Source organism: Triturus cristatus, chromosome 7, assembly GCF_964204655.1.
Source record: "Triturus cristatus chromosome 7, aTriCri1.1, whole genome shotgun sequence".
Taxonomy (NCBI): Eukaryota; Metazoa; Chordata; class Amphibia; order Caudata; family Salamandridae; genus Triturus; species Triturus cristatus.
The window spans coordinates 605,868,832-605,882,594 of NC_140590.1; the positions used below are offsets into that span (position 1 = coordinate 605,868,832).

Genomic DNA, 13,763 nt, shown 5'->3' on the forward strand with positions numbered 1-13,763 from the left:
AGTTGCCAAGTCCTGCTAATTAGCTGTGTGATTGAATTTTGTGCCCTGCCTTTTAAAACTGCACCTAGATCGCTACTGTTATTTTAAAAATCGCACCATTTGCACTTTAAAATTGACTTTCACCTGCTACATTGCTATTTGCACATAACTGTTTTAAATTGTATTTTGAAACTGTATTTTACCATATTTGCCGTGACCGGTTGCCCCTCCCCGTTCCACCGCGGGTGTAGTCCCGATTGTTGTGGAGGGAGTTTAGCAACTTCCGGTGCTCAGGGGTTGGCTCTCTAGTTGTCGCGCCTTCCCTTCCTTAAAAACAGATGCCTTGGCTAACGCGCAGCGGATGCGCGCAGCTGGCGCGCCGGCAGCACGCCGAAGGCGTGCCAAAGGCAAGCCCGTCTGCGCCTGTCCGCGACCAGACTGCGGTCGGGGCCAGACATGCTGTCCGTGAGGGGTTTTCCGAGGTGAGGATCGTGTGGTCGCGGGAAGACCTGTGGATGCTCAACGCGGCTGCCGTGTGCTGCGCTCAAAGGATAGACCTAAGGTCTGAATACCTCCCTCAGACATGTGGGGCTTGTGGGAAATCTCTGGGTGTGAGGGTCGATGGAGGGGAGGAGGTGTATAACAGACCCAGGCCGCTCATTAACAGAGGCTTCAGAGCTGGCCTTCTGAATTGTAGATCCCTATTGAAGCACGCAGATGACATTTGGCTGCTATTGGAAGGTCAGGAGTGGGATGCCCTGTTTTTAACAGAGACCTGGCTTAATGAGGACAATGTGACCGCCATTGCGCTGGCGGTACCCCCAGGATACACAATGTGCTTCTCTAACCGGGTAGGCGCTAGAAGAGGAGGGGGGGTGGCTGCTATATTTAAGGAGCAGTTCATATTGACATCCTCTGCCCCTACCTTGATTCCGGGACTGGAGGGATTACACATTTGCCTTCAGGTGGGACCGCAGCTATCACTAGCGGGACTAGTCATATACCGCCCTCCCGGCGGGGATGAGCCCAACCTGATAGCTCTGCTGGATGTGATAGTGCAGGAAGTACATCAGGAATATCAGGTGCAGCTTTTTGCTGTTGTGTCTCCTGAAGAAAAAAAATGGTTTACTGGGGTTGTTCATTTTGGACTAAATGGTCTCGGCCATGACTGCAGTCACTGCAGTGTTCTAAAGAAATTAGCTTTGGTTTTGATGTGGTAGTACTGTTGTTGATCCAGAAGTGGTCCTCCCCAAGTACATGTCCTCACCCAACTTTGCCAGAAAAAGGATGAGGGGTTGATGTTTGCTTTGTCAACAGATCTCTCTTCACCAGCTGCTTTCTTCTTCATTTGTTCTTTATTAACAGCACAGGCAGCGGCACTTAGCAAGGAAGTCTCTAAGTTCTGCTGTTAGCTAATTCACAGACTTCTCACTGACTCAGTATTGTCTGCCTAGATGAAATAACAAAGGAAGGCAGCCAGACTTGGCCATACTACTCTATGCAATATAAATCATTGTCATAACAGTAATATACCTATGTGTAGACACATTGTTTTTTAGCTGGGACAATATATAGGTGTCTCTCCAGAGCCCATGGGAGCTGATGAATGAGCACATGAGTTGACAAACTAGCAAAGACAAAATAGAGACACACAATGGTTTTCAAAAAATAATGTGCAAGCACAGGTGGAGGCAAGGGGCGCTGAGAAAAATGGCTGACTCACAGAGAAAAACTAATTTCTGAGAATGACTGACCACATGAAAAGGAAGGAGGAGGTCTGGTGGACAAACACAAAATGGCCACCTATTAGACACACAATGGTTTCACAAAATCGTGGATGAGTAGATAGGAAGGAAGGAGGAGGCATAGAGGACTAAGATAGCATGGTTACCTGCCTTGGAGCCCCCCCCGTAACAAACACATGCACCTTTGCAGGGAAAGTACTGCACAAATATATGTCCAAAATGAGCCTGGGTCTTTTCAGGGGCCCATACTGTGTGTAGGGCAACAACAAGAATGTGAAAATAAACTAAGATTAAAAAAATATTAACTAAACAAAAAAGAAAATTAATATCAACTTTAAAAATGCCTCAAATACAACCATAGGCAACAATTTTCTCAGTTAAAGACAATTAGAAGTTGCAGAAATGCACATCTCTCTCTAGCGAGCGCATGCGCACACCTACACACACACATACACGCACACATTTGCAAAATGGTGACTCACACATGGGAAACATGATTACAAAAGAAAGTGTCTGACTAGATGGGCCTGGATTCCACGAGCCACACCCCAGCTACCAATAAGCACATGCAGACTACATTTAGCATGATTTCAAGTCCAGCCACACGTTCCTGAAACACCTCTAGCACAGCAGCTTTAACAATGTGAAAAAATGGATCACAAAACAGCACAGATGTCCTGCAGAAGTAACAGTAAATTATCACAGAATAGTCATTAACAAGGAAAACCCAGGCTTCCTCAATCCCGAAATGTCTTTTGCCTTTACATTGTTCTTCAGACCTACTCTGCACCCCATAGTCCAAACTCTATGCCACAATGAAAGACAGACACAAAGGTAAATCATAGTGATGGCACCCCTTCTTCAAACATCGAACAATGTTCAAATTACTGCAATAAACGTACTTGATATTCCCCCAACAAATTCAAAATTCAATTGGTGGATGATGCAGCGCAGATTGCAGACTAAGGAGCCAATCGTCCCCAGTTCTGAACGACCAAGTTCTTGTCCTCGTCGACCGAGTCGTTTCCTAACCAGATCCTGTCCATCTGACTCGTTCGGAGCTGAATCGTGCCATGCAATGGAGCCGGATTCTGTACAATTCGGACAGCTGTATTGACTCGGTGTCAGTCAGACAAAACGGCTGTCGCAATCGGATTTTGGGGGGCCGTAGCAGGTCCCCCTTCACCCAGAGCCCTCCGAATCAGTCGCGAGGGGGTACGCATGGGTCCCCTGATCCAAGCATGCACAGTATGGCGGGCAACATGGGGTGTATGCTTTTCCCCACTCACCCCTTTTTTGCTATGGGAGCCTGTTTTTTTCGTCGGTACACAAGCTCCCACAGAGTTCAATGGGAGTCCGAGCGAACCAAATCCATCAGCATATGGCTGCATCATACTTGTTCGGTCGGACTCGCACAGCTGGATTCACTAGGAAAGCCCTCTGGATCAGAGTCGTACGGAGGGCATTCCTAGCGAGATCGTAATCGGCCCCTAACTCAGGGTGACGCTTTCCTTCTAGAATCCTAATCTGAAAATGAGTAAGAGCTCAACAGAGAACAGAGAGTAGTCTTCAGGACTGAAGAGGATACTTTATGTGCAGTTGCTTAGCTCCCCATGGCACTTACCATGTAAAATAAATAAATAAAGATTTCAACAGGAAATTAATTTTTCAGTTGATTTAATAGTGCCTGGCATTATAAAAAACCTCTAGTCTTTCAAGTTGTTCCCATGATCCCACAATAGGATTTTTACCTGAACGACATCTCATTTACGCGATGTGGGATTATGGAGTAATCTCAGGTATGAATGGTCACGTCCATAACATAAAATGTTGAAAATTATGCAAGATAAAGCTGACATAAACAAAATAGTACCCAGTTTTATATTGGAAACAGTTATGTGTACAGAGCATTGATAGTAAGAACACCTCAATTCTATGATTATAGAAGGTCAGGCACAGACTATTTGTAGAGTGGCTGAGCGAATTGTTTTTGAGAAAAGCATGTATAGAATGAAATCTGCTTTGTAAACATCATAATATTTATAGAACTGTTTTAATGATTTCATGATTAAACTATGTGTAATGTATTCAATACTCTTATCATAATACGTTGGATTCATCTATTGTCCTATGGAAATGTAAGTTTGTTGTTCAATGTAAAGGGGTAGACATTGGCTTTACTTTCTGTTTCTCATGGTGATTTATTAGTTCTCCCTCTGATAATGATGGTTTTTATGCGCGTGGTATTTGTGCAATGTCTCATATTCTGCAGTGGCGCTTGTTATTAGTGCTTATTTGGGATGCATAGGAATACAATAGTTTACAAACGGACCTTTTTCTCTAAAATATATACAAACTACATGTTTTTCCAAATTAATCAGCTTCATCTCTGAATAGTCGGAATTCTGAATATTTGTGAATCTGTATTGCTTACGCCACTATATCTTAAGCAGTATGTGTTGCACCACTTTCACACCATCCATTCACAAAGTAACCATTACCGTTTACAGTGTGCCTTTGTCACAATTTGAGTGTATGAGTAGAGGGTAAAGTCGTAACACAAATTCTGCGTGCACCGACAGGATAGAGATAAACACAATTTCCCCAGCTGTCACTAAACTCCCAAGTAATATCGCAGTCCTAAAATGTGTCAGCTGATGGTCCGTGTACTTTGTGCAGGATTTGTTTTAGTGCACAACCCGTGCTATTAAGGATTTTGTATCGATCCCAGTGAGTGACATGCTGCTAAATCATTGTCTTTGTAATCCGTCTAGGACGTACATCGTGAAGATGACGCAACAAATGCAAAGTTTACATCTTTCCCAGTCAAAAAAGACGAGTGCCCCATCCTCTCCAAATGCAGCAAAACGTTTGTATCGGAATCTTTCCGAGAAACTTAAAGGAAGCCATTCATCGTTTGATGATGCATACAGGGCAAGATCGGACCACTTCAGAAAATCGTCTGTGGTAAGTGCTTATCGCCTGTATCGCCAAATCAGTTGGCATTATCGAGCAGTTTGAAATAAATGAATGTACCACATACCTCACCATGGGGCATATCAACAACAACCGGCGATAATTATCGCAAAGCGCACTTAGCGCTTGGATAATTATCGCCGGCTAGCGTGAATTTTTATCGCTGAGATAGCGTGCTATTAGCAACGCTTATCTCAATAGCGATAAAAATCCTCACGCTAACAGGCTAACGTGAGATTATCGCTGGAAACCCAACGATAATCTCACGTTACCTTGTTGATAGGGACAGGCAAACTTAGCCATGATATCCTCCTTCCATAGGATATCATGGCTAAGTCTGAAAATTAGCAGACGTAAAAAAGCAGCGTTAACCGCGGTTAGCGCTGCTTTTTTTGTCTCTAACAGGGTTAGCGACATTCTTGATAATAGGAGAAATGTCGCTTAGCGACATTTCTCCTATTATTTTACTCTGGAACAGATGCAAGGGGAAGCGTAGAGTAAAAGGGTGCTAACATGCAAATTTGCGTGTTAGCACCCTGTTGTTGATAGGGTGCTAGTTTTATCTCTGCTTTTTTGTCTTTTAAAGCCAAAAAAGCAGAGATAAAGCCCTTGTTGATATGCCCCTCTGTGTGTAAGGGAAAAAAATGTCTGGAGCTCTTCATACCTTATTGAAACTGACGTCTTATCGAAACAAGCAATATCTTTGATTTTGTACAGATGAAAGGTTATGATTAAGGAACATTGTTGTACTCTCTGTGTGTGGAAAACCTGTATTGCCTGGTTTTGTGAACACTGCACATAAGCAGCATCTGTAATAATTCACTTTTACTGAACAGCTTAAGCAAAAGAATTCTGTATAGCGTTCACAGAAAATTGCACCTAGGCACAATGAGGTGGTAGACAACAGAAATGATGGTAGAGAAGAGCCTTCTGAGTAATCTATCATAAACATAGTGTCATACTTACATTAGTGTTATGTATTTGAGTTCGAAAGACGCTGGTGGTGGTCTTAGTGAGGCTGACTGTAGGGGCAGTTCATTAACTTATGGGAACCTAAAGATGAAGTAACTGTTCTTTCAACAGCATTTTTTCAAAGAAGCATTTTGTTAGCAATTTTCTTATAGTAAAGACGCAAGCAAAACACATGCACCTGAATAATGTTTGTGAGAAACGCAACAGCTCATGTACCTCCGAAAAACACAGTTTTCAATTTTCACGTAGCTCTTTCCTTCTCTCACAACTTCACAAGCTATCACATGGTAGAAACACGATGTAGAAACATGTCTGGAGACAGGCCTTGTTCTCCATCGACCAACCACGGTTGCATTTTCTAGGGCTAGCACTCGAACAGTACTTGCTAGGGATTCCACCAAAACCTTAACACTCAATGTTCTTGGGCATGATAGATCTGTTGAGTTACTTTGCAAGTGCTCAATTAACAGCCTCCATTTTTTTTTCAAACCATATGACAACATCGTCTTCACTATGATGATCCGCAAGTGATGAGGCCACTCAATAATCGATCGTCTAGCTCATCGCTATGGCTGAGTGGTCAAAAGCATTCTTGGGAGCAGTTTCCACTCAGCTTTCATCACGTGCCTCATATTTCGTGGCTGCAACTCAAGCACAGTTAACAATCAGGTGTGCAGGAACACAATGCTATCCCTTCATGACTCAAAACCACCTCCTATAAAACTTTCAACCAAGGGCCTGACCACCATATTTGCAACTCACCTTCTGGTCCGCCTACAGTCTCCAACATCTATCACTAGACCCTAAAAACAAGCTCTTGAATTTTTGGGGTGTAGTGTACTATGTAAACATAATTTTATGCAAAGTGTCTCGATTCTGCACACTTCTTGACAACTTCAGGATATGTTTACATAATGTCTGCCATCAGTTCTGTCACTTCCACTCAAAGTATCATATCCAACTAATATATATAAGGCCATTTTACCAAGTCACCTTCATTTTACAGCACAGTATACAAACCAGGGACCAGGCCTCTTTTCATCTCATAGTTGCAAAACATTTTTTCAAAAAGGATTAGTTGTCTCATTCTAGCTTTCTTATCTGAAGACAATGAATGCTTTCTTATCAATACAAAAGCCTTTCTTGCATATATTAAATGACTTGGGTAACCTTGAGTAGAACAAGCATTTGCAATGCAATCGTTCCCGCCTTTGGGACTGTATATGTATTTAGCTATGCAGCACATTAGCCTGGGTGCTGAAACATCTACTGTTCTTTAACATGGAGGGAAAGTAAACACTAAGGGGCCGATTCCAATCCTGGAAAAACCGGGTACGAATCGTCGGACGGAGCGTTTTCTCCGTCCGACTCGTACCCGGGAAAAATACCTTACAAACATGCAAGTACGATTCGTACGGAAACACCATTTCCGTACGAATCGTAAAAAACACCGACCGGCTAAAATATACCCGCAATTCCGATCCGGGACACCGCGTACGCTACATTCGCACGGAGTCAGGCAGTGTTTTACGGACCAGCAAGTACGATTCATACCCACAGCACTTCGCACGGCAATATTTTTACGGGACCCAAAAAGTGCCGGAAAAGCTAAGTACGCCATGATGCACGGCGAAAAGGGGGCCCCGTACGCACCGTACCCCCATCCCTACACGTCTGCACCGTACCCCCAGCCCCCCCATGTCTGCGCCGTACCCCCGGCACCCCCCACATGTCTGCGCCATACCCCCACCCCCGTATGTACGGTGCGTACCCCTCGTATGTACGGAGCATACCCCCACCCCCCATATGTACGGTGCGTACCCCTCATATGTACGGAGCGTATCCCCACCCCCGTATGTACGGTGCGTACCCCTCGTATGTACAGAGAGTACACCCACCCCCGTATGTACGGTGCGTACCCCTCGTATGTATGGTGCGTACCCCCACCCCCGTATGTACGGTGCGTACCCCCAGCGCTATGCACTGGGGGTACGCACGTACATACGGGGGGTGGTGGTACGCTCCGTACATATGAGGGGTACGCACCATACATACGGGGGTGGGGGTACGCTCCGTCCCTACGGGGTGGGATGGGGGCACGCTCCGTACATACGGGGTGGGGTGGGGGTACGCTCCGTACATACGGGGGTGGGGTGGGGGTACGGCGCGTACATGGGGGGCTGGGGTACGGCACGTACATGGGGGGCCTGGGGGTACGGCGCGTACATGGGGGTGGGCTGGGGGGTGTTTGGCGCGTATGCGGGCACATGTTTTGACGTCTCCATGGTTGCTATGGGAGTTCGCTCCGTACAGTGTTTTTTCCATACGGTTGTGCATTCGAATGGACGGTGGGGGTACGGCGCGTACATGGGGGGCTGGGGTACGGCGCGTACATGGGGGGCCTGGGGGTACGGCGCGTACATGGGGGTGGGCTGGGGGGTGTTTGGCGCGTATGCGGGCACATGTTTGGACGTCTCCATGGTTGCTATGGGAGTTCGCTCCGTACAGTGTTTTTTCCATACGGTTGTGCATTCGAATGGACGGGATGGATCGTACTTGCGCGCTCGGACTTCATTTTCCCGATTCGTACGTAAAAATGTCCGGGGACGTGTCTGACACTTTTTCCGACCCGAGGACGTGTCGGGGAATTTTCCCAATGCGATTCGTATGGATTTTTTTACATACGAATCGTACTTGCCAGTTTGTACGGGACTTGTACGATTCGTACGTAAAAAAATCCGGATACAATTCGTATGGGGAATATTTTTAACGGATCGGAATCGGCACCTAAACTGTGTGACACGCCAGGTATGGGAACACATGGAGAGAAATATAGCCTTTCAGCAGGAAATGGTATAGTCCAAAGCTCTGTTTTTAATAAAAAAGCAGGGCCTTTTGGTGGTCATATCACTGAAGATACAAAATTTGAAATATATATTATTGTCTACGGGTGCTCCTGAAAGACAATTTCTATGGACTGGAATCTAGAGAATGCTAAAGTGATTCTGGTATTTTACTGACCTGTGATGTTTGGTTTCTATCAAGAACGTTAAATAGAGGCAGTTGCCAGAAAACTTAAAAAAGAAAGTCCCTCAGCAGAAAGCAATTCTGGTATTTTACTGACCTCTGCCGGTCGTTTTCTTTCACAACTGTTGTATAGAGGCAGTTGAACAGAAAGAAAAGTCCCTAAGAGGAAGCAGACAAGTCCTAGGGCTGATCTCCAGAGCCCACAAAGTATATACACATATAAGTATATACTAAAGTACATACAAGAGGTCTCGAATGCTCAACCTAAAAAATCACTAAGTGTAAGGCAGCCACCCTCCCTCCCTCCATTTTGCATAGTTATTACCAGTCAGAGCAAGTATGAATTCCTGATTAAAGTGGGGAGGCCTGCATGGTGACTGAAGTGTAGTAGTCACATGGTTTTTGGAAAGAGTGTCCCATGCTGCTATAACTAGTGTTATTACAGGAGAGACATAGAATATTGCAGGTATTTCTATATTTCAGTAGCCACAAAATATGTCATAGTGGTCTCCCCAGCAGTGCTCTCTCCAAGTCTAACTAGTGCCACTCAAAGACTATGTCCAATTGGCTATTACGTAGTAGTTCTTAATATAGGACTACACTTGACCTTTAGCCTTTCATTGGCTAATTAGTTTAGTTTTCTCGCTAGTCTGGTCTTCTAACCACAGCACACAAATGTATCATACACTAATTATTATAAAGGAAAATGCCTTTGAAGAAAGGACACCAGTAAGGTTTAAATAGTGATAATGTTCATTTATAGGGATGAGTCTATACCTAACTATGAAAATGAAACAGAGTTTTTCATCACCTGAGATCCCTTTTGATCTTTGTCAGTTAGGCGAGGGGATAATGTAAGCCTTATACAGATTTTACATCATGTAAGTTATATAAATTGCCAGGCACTTAGTTTAATTTTGGCTAACTAAATGGAGAATCAGTGGCTAATGTTTCTTTTGTCTTTGCATCCACACCTGCCTAGGATCTCCAATTTCTTGATTCACCTTAAATCCTGAGATTTCTCAATAGGTCTCGGGAGCATTTGACACAGCCTTCACAGAGGTAATCAGCAGACCATCAGCAAAAAAATAATCTTGCGCTGTTTTGCTCCCAATGCAAACCCCTCATGTGACCAGTGTTACATATCTTTAATGCATGTAGAGAGCATTGCGTGCTATAAGTAAAGAAGTGAGGGCTTAACCCCTTCAGTGCCCGCCCCTTTCCCCGCCCTGTGCCGGCCGTTGCATTAGCGGGCGGGGTCTATGACGAGCTGGACTCGTCATGGGCACAGCGCTACCGCGGCCCATGACGAGTCCAGCTCGTCATGGGCACTGAAGAGGTTAAGGTTTGGTGGATGGAGTAAAGGCAGAAAGGGCAGCAGAGGGCTTCACATCCCCCAAAATGCCTTTATGCTACCCACCAAGTTGAGAGATGCCACCCGGACCGTGAATATTGCTATACATTGGCAGGATCCGCCATCATGGCAGGTTCTATCAGTGTTGGAAAAGTTTGACTGATGGCATTGTCAGACTTTTCAGCTGTCCGTCAGACTTTTCCAAACTGTTATATTTTTCAACAACAAACTCTCTTGATGAGAGTTTGTTTTTGACAAATGTTAAACTAATAGCTCCAACAACATGTGGGTTTTCTCCCATGGTGAAGGTCTCATTTCTAAATGTTTACTGTCCCTCACAACTTGTTGAGGGCAAAGCTCGTGGAGCTGCTGAAAAACACAGTGGAATTCTGTAGAGTTCCGCACATGACAGAGTTTCAGCAGAGACTCAGACTGCCATGAAGGACAGTGTCTCTTGGCCTTGTATAATTCCCTTTGTGTATAACAAGCATTAACTGTTTGGAGAATGGCTGTGCGGCAATACAAACTGTGACCTTCCAGAGGAAGTGCGCACTTCAGCCCCATCATCAGCTGATCCATCACTGTGACCTTCACACAGGTACAGTAACCTGCTTGGCTGTGATACTTGAGCCGCACCATAAACCTGCAGGTACATACACTTTTGCAGCAGGGGAATTAACCCTCAGTGTCCTCCTTACCACCTTGAAATGACAGCTACATCTTCCGGTCCCTGGCACCAGCTTACTTCACAGAGTTGGGTCCCCAGCTCAACCGACTTGAAGCTGCATAGATATGGCACATGCTAATCGCAATGGTTAAGCCACCATCATCCCTACAGAACACCTCCAGAAACACCCACCCACACCTTCACATGCCAGGAATGATGGGAGTTGTGGTCCTAATCAATACAGAAAATGGTTGAGTGACGGGAAGTGATCCCAAGCAAATCACGTCAATCCACCTTCTGTAGCAAGGCGCCATCCTGTGGCAGCGGTGGCACTGTGTCCACTGTCCAGGTCACTGGCCCCAGTGCTGTGTACTTTTGTTAACTTAAAACCCTTCCCCAGAACATACAGACCTCCCTCCCACTCCCAGGCAGCAACTGCAATACCCTTGAAACAGGATGGGTTTACAACAAGCTTCCACTTCCTGCTTTCGTCTCCTGCCCAGGCATGGTGAGTTTCAGCAACACTCTGCCTCCCTTCGTTGCTCACTCACATTCCATTTGGCCCCTTCAGTGCCTCTCTGAGCTAGGGTACTTACCACATTTATAATTGACCTTATGTGACAAATGCACATAAATAATATCCCTGGCCGGTAGCAGCTCTCTGTGAACTCTACCCACAGAGCAGAGTTTACGGCCCAGGGCGACTCACAATTAGATTTTACAACCCAACCACCAACTTTAAATTGAGCAGATTGTCAGATGGCTTACCTCCAACCGCCCATATTTCATAGGGCCAGGGAAGGAGTATGTTAGTGACAGAACGGAGTAGGCTGCATGATTGACAAACTGTTGGTTCACCCAGCTCTATATCAGGAGGCAGAATGAGATCCTGGTAAAGCGAGTACTCCATTGGGGGTGCAATGGAGTAGCTTCTCGACCAAACTCGAAAAAGGGCCCTTATGTATAACATGACAGGGAGGTATTTTACTGCTCCTGTTGTGTTTTTTATATTGGGTTGTGTCTTTTATGCGTACAACCTTGAAAAGCAGGCTACATGTGTGTTGCTTCCTAGATTATTTCTGGGATGTTGATGTGGTGCATGACTTGAGATGATATGATATACAAACTAACCCTAAACAGAAAAACTAAGTAACTAGGGGTCCTTAGAAGAGTATGCGGAGTAGGCTCGTTATTGAGAGGAATGGTGTCGGTGATTGTGATTAACTGGCAGGCTGATATGTGCCTATTTCTAAAGCCTGGGCTGTGGAGGATCAGCTTCATAATATTTAAGTCGACTATAGTAGTGTTACATTGGGTTTCTGGTTGGCAGAGGTATGCGCCCTGTCCGAGCAGGAACCACAGTCAGACACGCTTACCTTAAGAGGCATGTGTACGGTATTTGTGTCACACTTTAAACAGTAGGTCAGCGAAAACACCACAAAGAATCCACACCAGCTAGAAATTTTGATTATTATTTTCTAAATGAAAGAAGATCTAAATGACAAAAATGTAATTAGTAAAAGTCAAGATAAGATTTTTGAATGATTAAATGTAAACATAGCCATTATGGGGGTTATCTGGTTGTGATGGACCTCGGCAAAATCAAAAGTTTCAGCTAACCGCGATGGACCGCGGGTGAGATACAGTAGCCATGCAAGGCCCGCTGATCCAAGTATCTTGTTCCTGGTCACAACAGTGCGATGCGGAGCCTGACGAACGATGCGTGGATGTCGATCCCACAGTGAAGGGGATGTGTCGATTTCCTTCACACCGTGGTCACGATGCACCAGTTCTGATGATGATGTGCTGAGTTGAGAGGCATTGGTTCTGCAGACGATGCACTGGGTGAACTAATCAGTACCTTGATAGAATTCCTGTCTTAGAGTGATAGAACATGGACAGTGGTCCACCACTGAAGGGGCACTCGCCAGTTCTATGCCTTTCTAAACCCAGTTGGAACTCTATGTCTATATTCTCTAGGGCTACTGAGCTAACCGATGTGGAATCCTTCTCCTGTGGGCCCCATCTTTGCACCACCTGACCTTAACTTTCTCACAGATATATCCCAATAAGTAGACAGTAGCACCAGGGGCAACAAAGTAATGCAGCTCATTCCACCCCTTGTTTCTGACTTTGGTCCCCAACCCAATGAAAACTCTGTCCACAAGGACAGCAACCAACAGAGACCATTGACAGCTGTCAGTGTCAGGAGCCAGGTTCCAGGCCATCCAAGGGCCTATGTCCTCTGTGGTGTCTCAGAGTTGGGGACAGTAGCCCTGGGTGTCTGCACCCTCCACCTCCCACCAGTTCAGGGATGGTATCCTGAAACGAGTCCTTCAATCCAGAGTTTGTATCCTTAGGCTGAACATGTGCCTGGCTAGCCAATACTTCCAGGGGAGTACAACTAACCCTTGAGATGGAAACATATTCTGGTAACCCCTGACCTACTGGTCCTCCCACTGTGGACTGTTTCCCCCTCCTGCCCTTCCATCTGGGACTTTGCGTGCACTTATGTGGAGTTGGACCCCCAGAAAGCAGACCTGGTAGCTCTCCTGACACTGTGGAGTGTATGGTTTCTCAATACAGACCAGGATACCCTGCTTGTGCACACTTAGGGAACAATCCAAGTTCTGGGGCTGGAAAGTGAGATCCCTGGTCTCTGCCCACCCCACCTCTCCTCCTTCTCTCAGAGGATACATGGAACTTTTCCCCCTCCCCCAACTAAACTGGGACCTGTCTGGGTCACTGCGTACCTCCCTCTCACTCTGTTGAGAGAAACCTGAACCATCTTCCTTAGAATCACTCCCAAATGCTTTCTTATATATTCGTACTTACCCAGATGTCTGCCTCCTTTGCAAGTTCCCTAGAGTCAGAGAACTTACAATCTACCAGGTGTTCGCTTAGCTCTGGAAAACAGTAACTGAACAAGCGCTTTCCAGCCATTGAATTGTACAGCCCCTAATATGTGTTAACCTCACTGCCCTTCAAAGAACCCTCTGGTGCCTTGCAAAAGTAACATACAAAATCTACCTACAAAATCCTC

At 45.5% G+C, this 13,763-nt stretch overlaps 1 protein-coding gene across 1 annotated transcript in view; it reads left to right on the forward strand.

The window, feature by feature from the left end:
- Positions 1 to 13,763, forward strand: part of ANKFN1 (ankyrin repeat and fibronectin type III domain containing 1) — a 1,480,122-nt gene that overhangs the window by 317,315 nt on the left and 1,149,044 nt on the right. Inside the window, exon 2 of the mRNA XM_085614412.1 lies at positions 4,499 to 4,691. Within this exon, the coding sequence (XP_085470538.1) occupies positions 4,515 to 4,691 (177 nt within the window). The 5' untranslated portion in view covers positions 4,499 to 4,514. The remainder of the gene's footprint in view (positions 1 to 4,498; positions 4,692 to 13,763) is intronic.